At 39.3% G+C, this 21,716-nt stretch overlaps 1 protein-coding gene across 2 annotated transcripts in view; it reads right to left on the bottom strand.

The window, feature by feature from the left end:
- The window catches only part of pigg (phosphatidylinositol glycan anchor biosynthesis class G (EMM blood group)), an 89,208-nt gene that overhangs the window by 59,231 nt on the left and 8,261 nt on the right, over nt 1-21,716 (bottom strand). For both annotated transcript variants that reach the window (XM_004563181.4, XM_004563183.4), the window contains exons 3-6: nt 19,518-19,727; nt 18,857-19,045; nt 12,945-13,083; nt 6,482-6,694 (exon numbers count right to left, since the gene is read on the bottom strand). In XM_004563181.4, coding sequence (XP_004563238.2) covers nt 6,482-6,694; nt 12,945-13,083; nt 18,857-19,045; nt 19,518-19,727 — 751 coding nt within the window. The remainder of the gene's footprint in view (nt 1-6,481; nt 6,695-12,944; nt 13,084-18,856; nt 19,046-19,517; nt 19,728-21,716) is intronic.

Raw genomic sequence — 21,716 nt, 5'->3', positions numbered from 1 at the left:
GGTTAAGTCTACTGTAACTCTAATAAATGTGACTGCAAAAACAGAGAACACCCCCCCCCCCAAAAAAAATATCATAAAATATTTAACTTAGTGCACCAGACTGAAGCTGAGAGTGGCCGAGCATTATAAATCCTTGCTAAGTTTTTTCTCCAATGAGCTACTTTTTTGTCTTCCTGATGAAACCTCATTGAATACTGAAATCAGAAACGGACAGAAGGCGGATTTCTCCTAAGCAACTCCTCACACGCCCAGTAAAGATTCGACCCTAACAAATGTCCAACAGGCATGCTACTTAAAATAACATCCCCGGCGAATTTCCCAGCAGTGACAACTATTACATCCTTTTGCATAACAGCTTCATGATTACCCAAGTGGACGAATACAAAAAAAGGCAACATATCCAAATGTAGGTCTGCTGAGATAATTTCCATTTCATCCCATCTCTATGGAAACCAGGGACCAAAATAAAGTGGAAAAACTGCTGCCAGTGCCGAGTGTTTTTTTATGTTACAGGAAATAGTAGTCGTTTTGAAAATGCTGCATTTACTTCATGTAGAAGTTTGCTTCAGTTCACCACATCTGTTTTTTTACATGGGCACATTTGTATACAAAGTGCACAAGGGCTATCATAACATAAATAGGTTTAAATCTTTACACAGGCCTAGAGATTGGTTGGCAACCCCAGGAAACCTCTGATAATTAGTAGAACCCCCCGCAAGTAGGGAGATCCTGTCTGTAGCATATTGCTGTCATCACCCATAGTTTACATGGAGGATGGCAACTTGTCAGCATTTAGTCTCCGGCTTGTAGCTGCGCATTTTAAAGTCTGCTGAATGAAACGGTAAGGCACAACTTTTACGCTGAAGCCAAAAGGTCTCTGTTTCCAGTTTGCATCACACATTTTCACAGTTTCACTATCACTTAGTAAGTAGTTGGCGAGTGTTTGCAGACCCACAGTGAGACTAAAGCAACCTGCTGGCAACAAAAAGCAATTGCAAGAAAGGGGGCCGGGTCGTGGGGGCAGCAGCCTAAGCAGAGAAGCCCAGACATCCCTTTCCCCAACCACCTCCTTCAGCTTGTCCGGGGGAACACCAAGGTGTTCCCAGGCCAGCCGAGAGATATAATCTCTCCAGCGTGTCCTGGGTCTGCCCTGGGGCCTCCTCCCGGTGGGACACGCCCGGAACACCTCACCCCGGAGGCGTCCAGGAGGCATCCTTGTCAGATACCCAAAGAAGTTCAGTCATCCGGGAGGGGCTCAGAGTGGAGCCGCTGCTCCTCTACATCGAAAGGATTCAGTTGAGGTGGTTCTCTAAGGGAGAGGCCAGCCACCCTTCGGAGGAAGCTTATATACTTATTTCTACACTGTAGCAACTGCCACCAACCACTCACCAACTAGTTGTGGAATAACATAGTCTTCTCTTGCGACCAGTGTTTACCAGGGAGTTACTGACATGTCTCTAGGCCTTAGTTCTTCTAGGCCTTAGCAATCAGTTCCACAGTGCCTACCAGCAAACTCCAATGACTGGGGGTTAGCAGATGTCTGCCGACCAGTCTCTAGGCTTGTGTGATTGGGGCCTTAAAGGCCTGGAGCTGAGTCACACTCAGTCCACTGAGATGAGGACACAGCCTCCAGTACATGGGTTGACCAGTAGGGCAACCCAAATATTTTGTGCAAAGCTGTGATCTGATAACGGTCCTTAAATTTAAGAGATCACAAATCTAATAACCTGTTTTTCAGATTTGACATTTCAGAGTTATTTCAATGATGTGATAGAAGAAAAGAAAGATGATAATTAAAACCACTGCAGAACCTCTCTGGTGACACTGGGTGGAAAAAACTATTGCAAGGCCATAAGTGGCCATGAGTTAGTAATGCATAGAAATTGCATAATTAATTCTTAGTCTGTTCACAGAATATAGAATACAAGGGTAAGCACAACAGGGGTTTTTAATCACTGAAAGACAGCAACAATTTAATTTAACTGTATTTTATTTTAATTTTTGAAATTTGTAAGAGTATGCTGGAGAACTTAAGACTTCATCTTATCACAGCCTATAGTGATAACTATAGCCGGTAATTACAGGTTCCAGAGGGTGGTCTTCAAGCAGTTTAGTGGAGAGAAAAGTCATCTAATGCAAAGAAATGCAAAGGATCCAAAGTGCATTAGTAATCGCTGTTAAAACAAAAGAAATGTCTTTGGAAAACAAAGCATCAATCATTTAAATTTAGAAATGAAAGCACTTACTATAATCAATTCACATCATCAGGAGTTGCTGCACAGGAGTACCCTATCGACTAGAGCTGTGCAATATGACCAAAATCTCATATCCCAATATAAGACATCTATCGTCCGATAACGATATATAAAAATCACAAAAATGTAACATTTTCTGTAAATTCTGTGAATCTCGGGCAGCTCGACTTGCGTGAAGTGTTTCCTGCTGGGTGTCGTGTACCTGGAGTCGAGTGTTTTAACCGATGCATGACATAAGTTATAACGGCTGAAGTTTTCTTTGTGAGTATTTATTATACGGCGTGCTGCAGGGAAAAGCCTGTTTTAATGTTTGAGACTAAGGTTTATTTTTTAGCACATGACGCCTAAAAACAGGCGCTTGTCCGTCCGTAGTGTGGTTATATTAAATATAAGAGAAAGAGAGAACTTTAAGAAATTAATATATCCACTACAGTGACCATCAAAACAATGAAAAAATATTACCGTAAACAGTTTATTTTGCGACACCACGAAACAAACAATAGTGTACAATGTTTTTATATCGTCATCCGATATATATCGTTATATCGAACAGCCCTACTATGGACAGCAACTTCCTATGGACATGCTTTTATTCTAAAGTGGAAGAGTAACCTATTTGGTGTTTTCTCGCAAGCTCTAGTGATGTTCTGAACTGCTAGACACCAGAAGCCCGCACCACGAAGCAGGATTTGGGGTCATGCAGGTAACTTCTGGGATAATGCTGCTTTATACACAAAAGCAGGTTATTCTTTACTAGTGTACATCGCTCAGTAAATTATGCTGGAAACCTACTTGTTTTCCTACTCAAGCAGATTACGCTACCTTTGTGTGCAGAGTGCAAGAGTCTAAAGTTTTTTTAATAGCATCTGAAGTCTTAGGTCTGTCTCTAATGATGATCAGTAGGATATATGGATTCTTATGTGGATTTACAATCCTGTCCTAATTTTTTTTAGCAAAACATTGATTTACAATTTTAAGAACCTATTTGTACATGGTCTAAATTTACACTTACACAGCTGCAGAGCCTGTGTTGTTCTCAGTCTATATTATGTGCTTTAATATGATAGTTTCTTACTTTATAAAATCAGTTGCTCTGCTATAGATCCTGCTAACTGAAGCCCTTGCATGGGAACGTGCTTTTAGCTAGATTGATAAACCTTGGGTTAACTTTTGGACTACATCATGACCATGAGTTATTAATTTTGTGGCATTAATATTCTTTTACACCTACTGTGTGGGGTGTAAAGTAATCTTCATCTAGGATTCAGTTGAGTTGCTATGCAAAATTATATCACAACACAAACACATCAATCAGTTGTGCATATATGTTATTGAAAGTGATGGAGTTATTAAATAGTAGTGTTGTCCTTAAACAGTCAGGTCCATACAGTAAGTACCGTATCTGTCGGACCATAAGGCGCATTAAGCGGAACAAAACAGTCAGATAAAACAAACTTTACTCAACTCATTCTTCTTACTTCCTCCACTTCTGTACCTTTGATTCATTAATGTGGAATTCTCTCGCAGCTGCTCTATTCCCATGTTGTTGCAGTATATTAATGACTAACCTTGGAATTGTGGATGGATTTTTGTCCCTAACCATCAGGAACCCTCATGGTAACTTTTATCGAGTGGAAAAAAGTTAGCGTTCATCCTCCAGCTTCACTGTGTTTATATTATGCTAGCATAGCTGTGTCGCTAGCGATCACGTAGCACATTATTATATCCCAGCTAGTGCAACTTCAGTAACCCTACAAACATCACTGCTGTTTAGTTTTTTGTCTTCATTTATGTTGGAAGTGATAGCAGAGCTGTACGTTTTCATTTGTTTCAGAAATCTCTCAGTCAGAACATGCTATATCATATTTAGGTGGAAGCTAGCGAGCTAACTTCCTGCTAACTTCTAACTCCATTAAATTTAATAAATTCTGTTTTCATGCATGCCTGGATGTTAAACTTAATTGTTACACCTGGTAAAGCAGCAATGCTGATCATTTTATTAAAGATGAAAGAATTTAGACAGTTTTTAACTCTCAGTGATGCTGCAGTGTTCGTTTGACTTTGGGACATGAAGCAGTTTTGGACCCAGATTCCTCTGCAAGGCTCCTGACTACGGTAGCCGTAATGCTTAGCTTTATTAGCTTAGCTTTGTAGCTTAGCAAAGTCGTACTAAAACATTTTTTGACAGAGTTTTGAGCGCCGTGTACCACATAAAATCGGTTTGAGGTCAGTAAGCACAACCAGAATTCATACATAAGATGCACTGTCGATTTTTGAGAAAATTAAAGGATTTTAAGTGCGCCTTATAGTGCGGAAAATACGGTAAGTGAACATTCACACATCACAGTGCATTTTAAAATAAGTTAATCCAGTACTTTTGTGAACCATTTTGAATAAAGCAGAAGCATTGTGCTATTGCCCAAATTTTATAAACCTGCTATATTTGTACCATTAGTTACTCAGCTTCATGGAAGTTAATAGTATGATGGACTATTAACTTCCATCCAGTCAACTCCCAAAATGAAAAAAGTAAAGACATCATCTGAAACTCAAATGTGTTATGCTTTTCTCGACTCCCCCCCCCCCCCCCCTTTGCTCACAACATTTTCTCTAGGATAGCATGCTTAGAATACAACTTAGTCAGCAAAAACATTTAGGGAAAACAACTTCTAAATAAGAAAATGCTGTGTGTCAAATTATTTATGTAGTTCTATCGCTGCCTCTTTGGGATACTTTAAAAAGATAAGATAAATTACTTCTGACTGACGGTAATTGCTGCTGTTGGTGTATCGAATGCTTCTGAAAGTGAAAGACGGCAAGAGAAAGAGTGGGAGACAGACAAGAAGGGTGGGGAACAGACTCAAAGATGGATAACTCAGACAAACTGCGTGACCCCGAGATGCAAGTAGAGAGCAAAGCCATGTGTGAATATGTGCATGCATTTGCAGAGATGCAAATGCATGCACAATGCATGTTGAAGATCAGAGCATAGACTAAGTTGTGGGAGTTGGAAACGCTCCCACGACAACAAACTGACTAGTATCTAATGTTTGGCAAAGGTTAGTGCTTTTTTTGTCTCAAACTCTTATATCATTGTAAAGCTTTTAGTGCCATATGGTATGTCTGCAAAGTCACACTGGGTTTATCTTTGACAACCAGGAACTTAAAACTCACTGTAATCACAGACATTTAGAGGATTTTCTAACTGTAAGAAGAATATTTTTTTAACATCTGCTAAACACCATTAAGGCCCATTAGTGCCTAGTAAAACCGCCTGTTTGAATTGGTTCAGTTTCATCTGACACATGTTGAAATATATAAATTATCAAGTCTGCATTTTTGCTCAGGATTATAGCCTTAATTAAGTAGAATCTTTTGAGCTTGTTAGATGATGCGATGCTGCCTTCACTTTAATCAAACTGCTTCAGGTTAAACCATCTAAGAAAACGCTTTGATGCCAAAACACAGAGACAGACTCAAAGTAAATCACTTTTGAGCCATCTTAAGTCTGTACCATCTGTCACAACTGTTATACGCACAAAACTGAGCGGACTGCAAATTAAACTGTAATTTAAATGCAATAATGACAGTGTTAGCATCAGTTCACATATGTTAGCTCAACAGCTTATTTTACTACTTGCAATAGAATTAGCAGACTCATGTTGGTGTTTACTCTTCTTTTAGCTCAGTTCTTAATCTGTGATTATGTATAAAGACAGTATAGGTCTCCATTAGTCCGTCACTAGAAACATCCCTTTTCACATTATCCTTACTCACTGTTAACATGGGAATATTTAAACGTGCAGCTTTAAGCAATGAATAGGTTCGATGCAAGTAGCAGGCGACATTATAAATGACTTTCACTTTGTGGAATTACGACATTAGCTGGACTTTTTTTTTTTTAAATTTAAAGTATGCCTCCCTTAACTTTAATAGTTTAGGAGAAGGCTGAGGAATAGGGAATGATGGGAATTCATGGATGTTCCAGCTTCAACAGAGTTCTAACTGACATGAGGTGAAGAAAAAGTTCCATATCTTAATTTTGGAATAACTATGCCTTAAATTATTTGGCATACTTACGCTGCTGTGTGCAATGAAAAAAAAAAGTAGCTACTGACACCATCACCAGCCAGGAAACAATACAGCATAATGATGAGAGTACCTGTCAAACAAGGTCTTGGCTTTTAACGAGTCCAGAGGAGGAACACAGTGAATCTGCAACCAACCTTTCTCATAGTCGGATATGCTGTCTTTGAGCAAGCAGCTGAGCTGGTGGCCATTGAGATGCAGGAAGCGCAGCTGGTCTCGCAGTGAGGTTTCCTCCAAGACACTCTGGATCACGCGGCCGACGCTGTTCTGAGATATGGGCAGGCCAAGGCCTAAGGCCAGGGTTGGGGTTAGGTCAACCTGCTCCACCACTCCTGGTTTCTCCATTCCCGCTGAGAAGACAGGGCAAAAGGGCAAAGAGTAAAAAAGACACAGCTGGTGCAATGGCTGATGGTGAAATAATAACTGGCATGTTTTTGGCCCAAACAATTTTGATTTTGTTTTGAAAATATTTGTTACCCACAGTGATTTTTTTGCTCTATCTATCAACCTGAATCTACAATCTATCTGGCTATGCTACAGCCGTCCAAGGGAAACATTAGTTGTGCGATCTTGCGTCCAAATGATTTGAAGATGGGGACCAGTCTGCAACCACTTGCAGTCAGCTGCTTTTTTTAAAGGGACTTAGGGCGTAAAGAATGCAATAAAATTGTGGTATAACTGTCTGCTATTAATTTCTGATTGAAAGAGGTCAAGCTGGCAATTACATGCACCAAAATTGTACCAACCAAAACAATAACTTTGGTTACTAGCCGGTGGTAACAGCTATCTGAGGTTTTAGATTTGTGTCTGCAAATACTTGCCAACTAGGAGGTAAGTGGATAACACAAACGGAAGAAGGTTTGTCTTCAAAGTAAAAGCCCAAATGTGTCAAAACGGACAACTTTTACTTTGACTGTTTGTGGATCACTATAAACAGAAGCCTAAATCAGAAACCAGAAAATGAACAAATTGAAAGAAAAAATATCATTATTATACGATTTGTGGTTGTCATTTCTTGAAGCTTGTCAGACACTTAAGTTGATACTTGGCTTCCTATCCTGAGCTTTCAAGTATACAAACAGAGAGTGGGAGTATTTTCCCAGATTGTCATTGAAGTGAAGTTTTCAGGTTACAATGATGAACTAAACTGGTGTGTGATATATTCAAAAATGAACAAAGCAAATCACGTGTGGTGAAATGGGAGAGCCACATACTGAAGCATGAGACAAACCCCACAGCTATGATCTAATTTTGTAATTGGACACAATGAAATAAGCCTGGGAATTATCCATTTCATATTAAAAGGAGATGGATTTGCAACAAGACACGGGTTTTGCTGTATTAAGCTCATAGCTATTTGGGATAATGCCACAAAGCTATCAAGGATATCGGCCTTGTTTAAATCTGCTAGTTAGCGATAAATGTCCCAAAAAAATGTCCAAAAAAATAATAGTCTTCTTCTCAAAGGCGAGTACTTTTCAAACCCGCTGGAAAAAATTAATTCATCTTATCAAATGTTAATCCCACATTAACTGTGTCTTAAAACCACACATTAGAATTTTACAATGTTGTTTTTTGTTCTCTGACAAGCAGTAAGTAAAAGCCTATACAGTTACGTCCAATGAAACTTCTTTAGAACAGTACCTGCTTGGTTTGCACTGTAATTTCTGGCTTACACAGAACGTTCCCACAGAATAGATGTGTCATAACACAGTTAAAGGTTACAGCGGCTGAACGCTGATTCATAATTGAGAAAACTGCAGCTAGTGGAAATTCAATGTGCAATCCAATATCTGCCTTGCTAATGTAAAATACAGCCATAACCAGTCATACATTTTTGAAATGGTACAGTGAGGGATCATTCAGAACTTCTGGAGGTCACAGCTTGAGCACTAGCACATCAAACCAAAACAAATGTGTGTCGACCATGTTTTTTCATTTATGACCACAAAGGTTGCGTATTTATTTTTTAAAATCCAGCTCAAAGGATGTATATAAAAGATGAAGAACGCTATAACACCATCCTAACTTTTTGAAACAGGATGTGAGGAGCAAGAGGTGGGTTAAATCTGAATAAGAAAATGATGGACACTGCACTTTCACAGGGTCAGACACAAAGTAGGTCTGCAATAAACAATATCCTGCTTTGTGCCCCTTTATGACTCTAAAGCTGCGTTCGTGCTGGAAGCAATTCACAGTGCCGAGGTAAAAAGTCAACACTCAGTGACTATGAGGTTAAAAAACCCGACACCAAGTGGGTGGATCCCAAGATAAATCTGAGTCTACTTTGAGGGGAGTGATTGAAGCAACTACCAATAAGAGCACAGGGTATTGCTGACTGATATATAACCTGGTAGTAAATATATTAAAGGTTTAGGCAGCCAGAGTCTGTAATGCCGGCTTCACAGCGATGGGCGAAAATCCAATTGCTCCCTGTGTGGCTGCAGCCTAATGGGACCATAATTTACAAGATGAACATCATATTGTATTCATTAAAATTTGAAACTAGTGACTGAGACCTTAACATCATTAGTAAAATAATTATTGAAGTCACAAAACAAAAGAGTCAATGGTAATTTCCCCATTGAATTCTATTTCATTTGACCTCTTTTAGAAACAAGTGTTGATTTCAGTCAGCTTCTTGAATTACGGCCATTTGTATACAAAGGATGCCCTTTTCATTTTAAAGTAATTGGAAAAGACATCAAATTAATTGCCAGGAGAGGCCTGTTCACTCGTTATTTCATCCCAGATTAAGCAGAGAAAAGACCTGGAGTTAATTCCAAGTGTTGAACTTGGATTTGGTAGTTGTTGCCTGAGGCTCTCAATAGGAGGCCTACAGAGCACGAAGGAGGCCAAAGGAAACAAAACTGAAGGCGCAGATCGACAAAAAAGCAGCTGTAGTAAAAGCCTACCAGAGCATCTCAAGGGAGGAAACACAGCATTTGGTTTATAGGTTCCAGAGACAAAGAGTCATTGATTTCCATTAAAGTATTAAATACAGTCCCTATATTTAAAAGGATGCTAGTTTGTCCAATCACATTTGAGCATCTGAAAATGGGGACGTTGAATGAAAAGTTTGTAATTGCTACAAATTTCATTTAAAACTGTTGTTAAACTCCTTGAATTAAAGATGGAGGCCGACCATCAATCACAACTTGTTTTTAAAATCCACTATGATGGTACATGGTGCTACAACATTACAAAAGAGGTCTCATTGTCCACAAACCTATGGACCAAAATGTATGACAATAATCTGCTGAATTAATACATTATTAATTATGTGTTATTACAACAACAACAAAAAACTCAAAGTGTCCTATCAAATTTCCTTGGATAAAAGATGGCTCCTTTGCTGAAACTCCTCTCATAATGCACTCCATCTGCAATGCAGACTCCAAGTTTCCACAGCACACTTTTTTTTTTTTTAAGTTGTCAGACCAGTTTCCTATAAAGTCACAAATCCACCTAGATTTCATTTGAGCAAATACAAACTTTCCACTGTCAGGAGAATTTAATAAAACATTCTTTCTGTGTCCAAATCCAAGATAAATACAAATTATCAAAATACATTTTCTAAGCAAAAAAAAGGACGATTACAGAGCTAAACAATAACCAGAAGATTTCTGATACCAACAGTGTCTTATTAACGCAGCTTTGCCCCAAGTAACATCAATTAAATGTGTTGTCAATCTGCAGTAAGAGGGTTTTATTTTCTCAATGATGCATTCAGATTAAAAAGTGAAGCTCAGGTAGTGAGGTGGTGCTGAAGTCTGATCGTCCGCAGCACGTTCTAATGAAAACAACAGAGATGAGCTCTCTGCTAATGACCTATCATTCTCACAACGTTCAAAATAAAGTTCTGCTAATGAAGGCCACTGATTGCACTAACTGATGCATTAAAATAGAACACACTTGCATCAATATATTTACATCTAAAGTGGTAATGAGTAACAAGTCTGTGCCTACAGAAAGAAAAAAATCAAGGTACAGAACTTTAAATAGACGTCAGTGTCCTCAATGTAGTTCAGTGATTCAAATAAATAGATAATAACATAAAAATGTCCCTACATCAAGGAACTATAGGGATATTTCATGATTGCTAGAAATCCATCCATCCAGAGAAGGACTGCTCAGTTATCAACTAAACCTAACATTATTGGTTAGTGAGGGGCATCCATGAACTATACGGGTGAAACACACAGACACACGTATCTGCTGATAGGTTCCAGGTAAACGGCTACTTGAATAAAATACTAAAATGTCACTCACCAAAACTGAAATCCAAACTTCTGATGGGTGGCATCACACCACTTCCACACTGCCTTCATTGTTTGGCCCTGAAGGCTTCTGCTTATTTTAACTACCGTTAATCGAATTGTCTCAATAGGACACAAACACTCTACAAACACTGGCGGCAAAAGACCTCGTGATATTTTTTGATCGTGCTCATTTAAACTTACATATTCAATGTTTCAGACCTGTTTGGATTTTGTTTTATGTTCGTTAGAAAAACTTTAAGGTACAATATTTTCCACTCCGTGTTTGGCATAGAGATCACCGGTTTATGAATGAACTTGAATGAATGAATTCATTCAAAAGAAGAGTTTATTTCATTGAAGAAAACACATAATTTGAAACGTACTTCATCAACTTTCTGTGGTTGTTGTATGTTTAATATTTAAACCAAAAACCTCTGGTGGTTAAGAAAAGAGTCAGTCAAACTGTGAGCCCAGCGGGAGGCATAAAGTACAAACAAAACCACACACGCTGTAGCAACTCCACTTAACTGTTAATGATTAATTAAGGTGAATGGTTCACATATAATAAAATAAAATTAAAAAAAGTAAGTGCCAAGACAGTTTCAAAAATAGACTTGGCTGAGAAAGAAGCAATTATCACGACCGTACTTTCACACTTAAACACATTCATTGCTGCAAAAGAAAGCTCTGCTCATAAGCCTCTGTGTGCAATGACACTGTTCCTCACACTAATGAAACGTTATGTGTGAGAACTCAAGAAAGGCTGTAGCAGCTGGCAGACACATTACAAAAATCACACAAGCTCTTCAAGTTAATGGCAAGTCTGCTGCCACTTGCATCCTTTAAACGTGACCTGTTCTGATCACTTCCAGATCCATATTTTCCATTCTTGGACACGAGCAGATTTGATCACATTTAATCTTCTCGTAACATCCTGCAACTTCCCAAAATTGACATCATTTACTCTGTGCATTACCCTGCTAATGTCAAAACCTCAGATTCCTGGCTGCTGCTACTGTTGAAGTTTTAAACCAGCTCACTCTGGAGAGCCTGTTGTTAATTTCATGAACATGTTTGGGTTGTTCACAGCTCATTTGGATTCTTATTCCAATTCTCTGCAGTCAAAGATATGAAGTACTGAGTAATCAGAATGCATAAATGGTGTGGAATAAGTCATTCAAGCGCCTGTTACCCTCCCTTTAAGCCAACTTTCTTATGATTGGCTGATTTGTAAAGAGAAGGCCTGAGCTTCCGTGGCCAGAATATACCCACTACAAGGTGTTTTACAGAACAAAAAAAAACATGTAAACTGAGCATTTAATACAGTCTGAAGTATTTGGCTCACGTGGATTACTTGAACATGTCCTGAGCCATATTTCATATGAACATCCACACACAGTCACAGGTGTTTTAAGTAACTCTGAATGTAGCGTTGTGTTGGTGCCAGACGGGCTGGTTTGAAACTGGTCAGGAACTGCTGATCTGCAGGGTTTTTGCTACACAGCTATCTCTAGGGTTTATAGAGCAGGTACAAAAAATACAAAGAGAAAATGTCCAGTGAGCAGCAGTTCTCGGGGTAAAAATGCTTAGTTGAAGCCAGAGGTCTGAGGTGAATGGCCAGGCTGCTTCAAGCTGATAGGAAGAGAACAGCAACTCAAACACCCACTAGTTACGACCAAGGTATGCAGAAGAGCATCTCTGAACATGTTAAGCCTTGCCTTCCAAATGCAGAAGCAGTAGAAGACCACATCTGTCAGCTGAGAACAGGAAACTGAGGCTACAATTTGCACAGGACCATCAAACCTGAGGAGCAGAAGATTGAGATTCTGAACAGGCAGCTTTTCTTCAATCTCTGCTGCGACATTCAGACGCCAGAGCAAACAACATGAAAGCATGGATCCCTCCTGCCTTGTTTCAATGCTGCTGCTGGTGTAATGGCATGGAGGATATTTTCTTGGCACACTTTGGGTCCCTTTGTGCCAATTGAGCATCATTTAAACATCACAGCCTCCCTGACTATTGTTGCTGACCAGATAATGTGCCATGTCTCAAACTTCAAATCATCTCAAACTATGAAAGTGCAGCGTCCATCATTTTGACTATGACAATGAGTTCATCCCACAGTCACCACATCTAAAATCCAACAATACACTGCTGGGATGTGGTGGAACAGGAGATTTGGATCATGGATGTGCAGCAGCAGAATGTCAATATGAACCAAAATAAAGCAGTAAAATGACGTCCAAACTGGTACTATTAAGATGGAACTAAAAAGCGAGTGCATATGACAGAAAATAAGGAAACATTAAAATTAAGCATTAAACAGTAGAACAGTTACCTTTTCTTTTGAAGGCTGGACTTATGAGAACCAAAGGTGTACTGACTTCCGGCTCCGAAGAGCCTCCGTGGCTGCCGGTCTCCGACATGCCGTGGTCTCCACACAACACCAGCAGGTAAGGCAAGGATCCCTCGACTTCCTGAGAGAAGCAAACCTGAAGGTTAATGGCACTGCACTGTAGATGGAAGGCAAACTTTAAAGCTCTGAGATGGGATTTATTCAAGCCTGGAGCTAAATGTGTCTTGTGTCAGCTAACAAAATAAAAACGATACATCAAGTTTGGAAAACAACAATTCGTTAAAATGATGGCTGCTGGGCTAATGGATTACTTCTTCAGATATCTTTTCATTTTATTACGATGGCGAAATTCGACAGCAACATAAAAGGAAGGTATTAAATAATTACTTGTAAAAACAGAAAGCCGTAACAAACACTGAGGCTGTTTCATACCATCTTCAAAAAAAAAAAAAAAACACACACAGAAAACAAAAACACACAGAGGGCGAATCGTAAGTCGAGGATGACAGACTGTGATCAAGCTTGGTTTCTTCCTTAAGTAATTCCCTTTCAACTAGACTCACAAGAGTCTTCCATTGACAATGAATTCAACATGGAAAGCCTTATGAGTCATAGCAGAGGGGCTGGTTTAAAGGCATGACTGTAGATGTTAACAAAACAAAAGCCAGATCCTACCACATATTACCAAAAGACACTTCAGTTCTAATGTTGTATCATACCCACAAACAATATCAAAGGCCATCATTTATTATTTAAGAGTGAAAATTGTAATCCATTAAGCAAGACAACCTGAAAGACAGACAAAGTAATCATTAATGAGGTAGCTGGGATAAACCCTGCCAAGACGAGTTGGATAACACGAGTATCCGAGCAGAGGAGCAGAAAATGCTGCTGTTTTTGTAGATGGAGCTATTGAACGAGAGAACATAAAAACATGAAGAATGGTCTGAGCCGAGGCTGCAGGTGGAAAGCCTGCGCTGAACTGTGCCTTTGTGCTTTGCTGAACAATTATATTAGTTACTCAGCACAGCAGCAGCAAAAGACTATCCTCTGCCCCAGATTTTACCTCTTGGATGCTTGTTATAGGATGGCACTGGGCACAAGGGACGATGGGGGTAAAGAAAAGAAACTAAAAACCACCTCGCCACACGCTGAGTGAGCCTCTTTTCTGTTTAAGATAAGTCAGAGTTTTCTCCTGGATGAAAGCACGGTGCCGACCTCTTCTGGGAGACGTTTTTTCACACTTCATAACAAACCTTTTTTGGGCCAATACACTGTCCTGAATCAGACACTTGCTCGTGTTCTCCATGAGTAAGCCAGGAGGAAAAACAAAAGCTTCACTTTACTCTGAAATCATGTTTTTTGATCTGGTAAATCAGTGATTCTCAGCCCAGGGGTATTTTAGCTGTTAGGAGGGTGGAAAGCTCAACTAAATAACTCATAGAAGAAAAAGAAATTGTACTTTGATTCCACGTTATGGCAGCCATACATGCCCATTCCTACATATATGTTTAAATGATGATGCATGAGCTGTTTATTTGCTTCTCCATAATTTTCTCTTCCCGTAGTTCTGGTAAACTCTTGTTTTTCTCCAGAACTGTGCAGACTCTTTCAGATGTTTTCTCATAAATCCGTCTTGTTCTTGGGTGTAACCAGTGGATTGCATCTTGTTTCTCTTGACTAGACTCTAACAATGATACAACTACCTCCTCAAGAGTGTTTCTGACCGGGCTATGGAGGTCAAACACAGGAAGCAAAGATCTCGGTTACGCCTAATGAGGTATTATGTCTCATCTGGTCATGAAACTGCTGTCTGTCAACTGTCCGGTTACTTTGAAGGTTTAAAAAAAAGTGAAACTGCATATAAGTAATAAATTCTAAATCCTTAACAGTTTATACATTTTTTTTTGTTAAACCCCTTAAAAAAAAATCAATCACGTCTTGATCGACTGTGTTATATCCACTTTACGCTTCACATCCAATTTCAAATCCACTGTTGTGGTGTACAACAACATTGTCTGGCTGTCCAAAAACGTCATGACCTAACTGCTCATACAAAGAGCCATAAAAAGCATTTTGTTTTTAGTCCAATCATAAGAACAGAAAAAAGAAACCCCAGCAGTTAACTGTACATTTCAGATGAAGGAAAGACTGGAGCGATATAGCTCATTAAAACAACAATATTCAAGCGTTTGAACTTAATAAAGATAACTGAAACAGACACATGAAACTATTTCCAGGTATAAATGTTTTTTTCACTTGTCTCCCTGACAGGCCTTAGATCACTTGCTCATTCTGCAGGTCATATTTAAAAAGTTTTATACTTTAAACAGCAAAAGTAGAAACCAACCCGTAAAAATTGAAATATATAGAAGAGAAGATTGAGGCCATGAGCTCTCCATTAACACAAATGTCTTACTGAGGTCTTTATGACCAGGAGGTCCTGCTTTCCAATCATGTTTTAATGGAGAGTGTTGCGTTAGTCCGTGCTGCAGGTAAAGAATTTCTCTGTCCCTAATTTGCGCTCGGTTAAATAAGCCTCTCGCTTCATTTTGAGGTAGCAGGCTACCTCCATCTCGAACCACCGTCCCTTTAAGAGCATCAAGGAGCGGCGGCAGCAAATAACACACAACTTGCGTGTGCAGTGAGACATCCTGATACCTCAGTATCATAAACACCCGGATATATTAGAAGCATGTGCTGATTGAGGAAACGTTGTTTGGTAGGAGCTTCTAAGATATCCTGCGGGACCCCACTGGACTGTGTCTATATTTAGGTCATAGTGCTGCTAAAAGAAAAAAGAACAGGCACAGCTTCCACTAATGTGACTGAAGCAAGACTTTCAAACAGGTTTCATTCAAAGAGCTCACTGGGAGCACATGTGAGGCTGCCCACAGCACAGAGATATCGCCATGAGCCCGGACAGACAGTTTTTAACAAGACAGAATTCAAAACTTTGGGATCTGGTGAAATGTTGAATCAACTTATCCAAAGGAAGGAAATCTTAAAGGGTTACGTGCACTTGGCTTCTGTTCTCTCTGTCATTTCAAATATACCAAAGCAAAGGGAAAGAAGAGGGAGGTTGTAGTCTCATGTAGACATGACTTGACAATCTAAATACAAGCTCCATAGCTGAATGACAGCAAGAAAATGCCCATTAGCAACACACACACGGTGCAAAGACAATATGCATGCACAGCTGCCAGACCATGTGAAAGGAGGGGGGGGAGAACAAAGGCACAAGACCTGCACACTGATCAAAGGCAAAATTAAAGATAACAAAAGCTTAACAGTTTATTAAATCTCTGGTGGTTCCTGCAACAGATAACATAATAAATGCTGGAAACGGTGCAAATTCTCTGTGTAATTAAATGCCTACCTAAAAACTGATAGTGTTAAAAAAAGAATCACTGATAGCATCATATTAATATATTAACCAGTCATTACTTCATATTTGCATATTTTCCTGTCTTTACTTTATTATGACACTAACTAGATTTAAACAACCATAAAAAAAAAAAAGAGTTATTCTATAAATTTATTAGAGACAAACAGATGCTGACAAGCAATAGCTAATTTCAGTTCAGTCTTACGAAGCACATCAGTCCCATTAGCTTCACACAAAAATCTGAAGGCAAAGCACTAAAACAAAATATGGAGAGCAAAATAAAAAATAGAAGTCTGTCCTACATTCACCTCTCTTTAAAATGGCTCAAATTATATTAACAATGAGCAGCAACAGCACTGACAGTCCAATACTCCATCCCTCATCTCTTCCTAAGAAGAATAACAGCCTCTTCTGAAGCTTAATGTTCCATGTTGCTCAGAACCCAACAATGAAACCCTGGACCCAAAACAAAAGACTGAAAGGAGGTAAAATGCAAAGCACATACATGTAAGGTTGCAGAAAATGCAGAGTTGGATCTTTTCGAGGGTTTGCCAAAATGAGCTCCCCCTCATACATTATACACAGTCGTATAAGTTTCTTGGAAGTGGTTCAGGCCTACCTTTCAACTGGGCTTTTCAGGCCACAAAAAACTACCTCAAGTATTCAATAAGGTCTATTGGATTTGTGTAAACATCTTTTGTAGACTCCCTCCTTATTATTTACCTTGAGTCCATCTGTGGCAACTGAAGGCTTGTCAGGGATAGTTAACAGGCAACAACAGAGCTGAAGTACTTTAGTGCTGCTAAATTAATAATTAAATACTTTACCCATGTTTTTTTAGATGTTTTTGAGTGTTGCAGAGTCCATTATTTTTGTTATGTTTTGGTTGTTTTTGGAAGAAAGCAACAAGACTCACATTTTATTTGCTTGGCAAACCAATTTCTGAGATTTTACATGTCTATGGGTCATGTATGGCCTGAAGTAGGCTGAAAGGGTTCCACAGGTTTCAAATAAAGAGGAACTATGCAGCTGGGATGCAGTATGCCCATCAAGTTGGGCACAGGTATCGTCATCACACAGCTGCTTTTATTTATGTTCACCCTTAAGACTCTAGTAGCAGCTGCAGTATTTTCCCGAGCAACAGGCGTCACCACTCAGACAACAGTGCAATATCAGCGCTAATATAGGAAAGGAACGAAGTCAAAACCCAATAATTTTAAAGTCTTATCTTTTCAAACTGCTGACCAGGGCTCTAGACTAACTTTTTGCCATGGTTGCACTGGTGTACCTGACTTTTTTTCTTAAGTGCACACAAATTTTTTAACCACATTGCTTAACACCACAGTTTTACATGTTCACTTTTTTTTAAAATTAGAGGACAGGGGACACTTGGGCAGTGCATTTATCGCAGCATATAATGTGTTTTCTGGATACACTGTGCTTGTTCGGCGTTTCCATTCGAAACATATTAGCACCAGTCACAAACACAACAGTCTTTCCACACTCACGGCAGTAAAAGCAGTGCATCATTCTCTCAGCTTTACTGTATCTTAGCCAGGGAAACTGGTCAAGCCACTCGCTTTAAATACACGTTCCCCTTTTAACTTTCAGTGGGCTCTAGCTCGGAGTCGATCGTATGTGGCTCGTTATGTGATGTCGTCTCCAAACCAGTGTTAGACGTAACCTGATGGCTTAGTGTCACAGCACTGGCTATGAATTTCGGGCAGATCAAGCATTAACCTAACGAAAAAGTTATCAATTGTTCTTTTCAGTCCTTTCTCATTACCCACAGCTGCATCTACTTCTGTCGGACGAATCAGAGAGGTCCCGCACTTGACCATCTCTGATTGGTTTAGACCATGATATGCATAATGTGCATCTGTTGCTAACCACACGGAGACTTTCAGAGTTGCAGAGGCTTTTTTTCTTTTCTTTTTTTTTACTCGAACAGCTGAGACCTAGGATTGTTTTTATAGTCGTATCGTTGAGAAATTAGGTTGCATGTGTGACTAAATTGGTCGCACTCTAGAGCCCTGTTGACATATCTCCCTCTGTATAATCTCTGAGGTTCTGTAGTGATGGTAGTAAAAACTGACACGAACGTGTCTGCAACCCAGCAGTCAAGAGGTATACCATCGGCAAAACAGCAGCTAGCAACGGCAGATGTGAGATCAATTTGACATCAGCTTTGTCATCCGGTGCTCTTCCCAAGATGGAGAATGTTGACTATGACAAAGTCTTGGAGGTATTCTCCTGAATTCTAAAGATGTTGTCAGTTCCTGACTACCTTTGTTTCATTTGGAATCCATGCATCTCTCTAAAGACTCGGGTTGAGACTAGTTGGTAAATATTGCTAGTTAGCTACAATTAGGGGCCTTGGGATAAAAATAATGAGGTCTCATAAAAGAAAGCTTACATTCTAACCCAACAGAAACAAAAAGGAATTCTTCTATAACACAGAATGCAAATGATGCACATAAGAGTAGAAGTTAAGAAAATTAATTACCTTTGAAATGAGAGCACTATGGATCTTCTTCAGGATGTCGTCCATCTCCATCAGTTTGGGTTGGATGAGTGAGCTATACGGTCCACTCATATGACCAATGTGGTCCAGGCCTAGGTAGTGGAGGATTAAAATGTCCCAGTCATCTCTCTTTAAGGTGCTGTCCAAGTGACGGGTTACATTGTTGTCAACCTGGAAAGAAGGTGACGCACGTCTTTAGATACAAGATTTGTCATATTTAATTTAGGCTTGTTTTATTCAAAATTCATCTCCATACCAAGACTATCCTCATTAAATCTGAGCTAAGAGGAAATTTACCCAAACCTGTGGTACCCTTGATAAGTAAACATCCCTCCTATCAGGTAATGAGCTCAGAACCACCAAAATCCTACTATAAACAAGAACAGATTGCAAACAGTCCCACAGAAAATTGCCGCTAAGGCATATGGAGCTATTAGATGAGCAGTTTTGATGTGATGCTGGCTGATCAGCTGCCTTTATCCCTTGTATGACTTGGATCATTTTTATGTATCATTTCTAAAATTCATGTACCACATCAGCAACCAGGTGCTCTCATTCTTTTTTTTTTTTTTTTTTCATATTAGCAGAAAATTACATTACATGACTTTTACAAGCAAACCCCAACGGCTCAACTCACACATACCTCAGTGTAGTCAGACACGAAAAAGGAAGTTGTGCCATCATATTCCATGAAGTGTTTTGGGAAAAGGCGCACCCAGGTGTCATCCCCGTAGAATACTATCCTCTTCCCTGCAGTTTTGGCTTGCCAAATGAGGTTGTCTTCCAACAGTGCAGGAGAATTTAGGTTCATTACCACATCAATGAAGCCTGGGATACTGCCAGTGGTAAGAGCCTGGGGAGGAATATGTTTTTGTCATTGTCCTTTGAACAATAATTGTCTTTTAATGGTGTTATACAACCTTACAGTTTCATCATATTAACCCCACTAATTAGGATTTGTGCTGCAGTACAGGGATTGGTTAAAAAATGTATACATTCATTAATTTATTTTATTATTAAAGGTAAAAAAAAAACAAACAGTCAAATTTAAATGGCTACTACACTGATCTAACATTAGAAATTAAACCAATTCCCACATCACCAAACCAATCTTGCTACCACAAATGGAAAGTGAAAGCTGAATCAGGTAGACACATGATATTTATGAAGTATAGTTTCTACCGATTTCATCATGGAATCTGAAATAAAACAACATCGGCCTCCATTTGACTGACAACTATAACACAGCCTATTTTGGAAGCCAGGAAAAAGCTTGGTGCATCGTCGAGGGGGAAAGTACAAAGGCCTTGTCTTTATGCAGCGAAGTAGACAAGAGATTGTAGATGATGGCAGGAGACATTGTTATTTAACACCCCCCCTCCATGTGCTGCCTGGAGCACTGCTCTGGATCCTCGGGGACACTCAAAAATCCAGACTAAAATGAGTAGTGACCAGGATTTGTTATATGAGAAAAGCAAGACGGAGCTGTCAAGGGGTCCAGGGCCAGAAAATTCCCTGTCATCTATTCATCTATATCGTCCCTTATTGTGTTTATGTATTCATCTGATCAACCCTGATCAGATGAGTCCACATCTGGGTATTTTGTTCAGTGTTTTTAGGGGGGTTTTTTTGCTTACAAGACATTTTCAGCAATTTATGCTATATCACCGTATAGGTGCCACTTCTCTATCGCAATTCTATGGCTTCTACACAGGAAAAAAACCCAAAGATGTCACACTTCAAAAAATGGGGGTAGAAATGAAGTATCATGCATCAATGTCACAAGATTCAAGCTTTTCTTTATTTTCAATCACTTTTTGAATACTAACGCCAGATGTGAATTTCTATGCCAATGCTGAGGTTTAGACTAATAATTTGGTATTTCATGATTTTTTTTTCTGTTAGCATATTCTATATTTTATTTTGTTCATCTTCATTAATAACCACAACACTCCTGGTTTAAAACCTATTTCATTATTCTTTAACATTCATTCAGTGCAAAATTGCATTCGAAACAACTGTGCAAAAGTCTTGAAAACCCCCTTATTTCTTAATATTGCAGTAGTGCAATGTTTCTATTGAAAGATTTGCAAACATACATGGACACACAGTATATAAGGCAAAAACAAAATCTGAGAAATACTAACCAGGCTGAAAATCCATATTTGGTTATGCCCACCTTTACTCTTCAACAAAGTCTAAACTCTCTTACTGAGCTTTCTGGCTAAAAGTAGTCTTCAGGAATAGTTCTCCAGGCTTCTCGAGGGACATTGAAAGCTCTTCTTTGGATCTTGGCTGGGGAGGCCAATCCTTGACTGTGTGTTTTTCTATCCAGGTATACTTGGATACACACTGACAGTGAGCTGGGATTTTGTCATGATGAAAAATGAAGCTGTTGCCAATCGGACACTTTCCAGATGGTATTGCATGGTGGATCAAAATCTGACCAGACTTTCCTGCATTAATAATTCAGAATTAAAATAAGCGAAATTCACCAACATCCCCAGCACTACTGGTTAAAAGGCAGCTCCAAACCATGACAGAGCCTCCACTGTGTTCTATAGATGCTGTACTGTTTTAGATTATAATGACAATTTTGAAACAAAATTTTCACAACTGGGTTCATCACTCCATCAGTCCCATTGCCACCAATTTTCACACCAGTTCTTAAGTAATTTCCCTTCCTTACGAATGACTTCTTGACCGACAACCTTCCACAGACCATTTCTGATGAGGCTTCAATGCACAGGTGACAGATCAAGTGAAGGGCCAGATGAATCTCTCAGTTTCTGTGTCGGGTCTTTGCTGGAGTTTTTCATATTACTTAAACAGCATTTGATAG

The sequence above is a fragment of the Maylandia zebra genome, linkage group LG2 (genome assembly GCF_041146795.1).
Source record: "Maylandia zebra isolate NMK-2024a linkage group LG2, Mzebra_GT3a, whole genome shotgun sequence".
Lineage (NCBI taxonomy): Eukaryota > Metazoa > Chordata > Actinopteri > Cichliformes > Cichlidae > Maylandia > Maylandia zebra.
The sequence above is the reverse complement of the archived record's forward strand: the minus strand, read 5'-3'. Positions and strand labels throughout refer to the sequence as shown.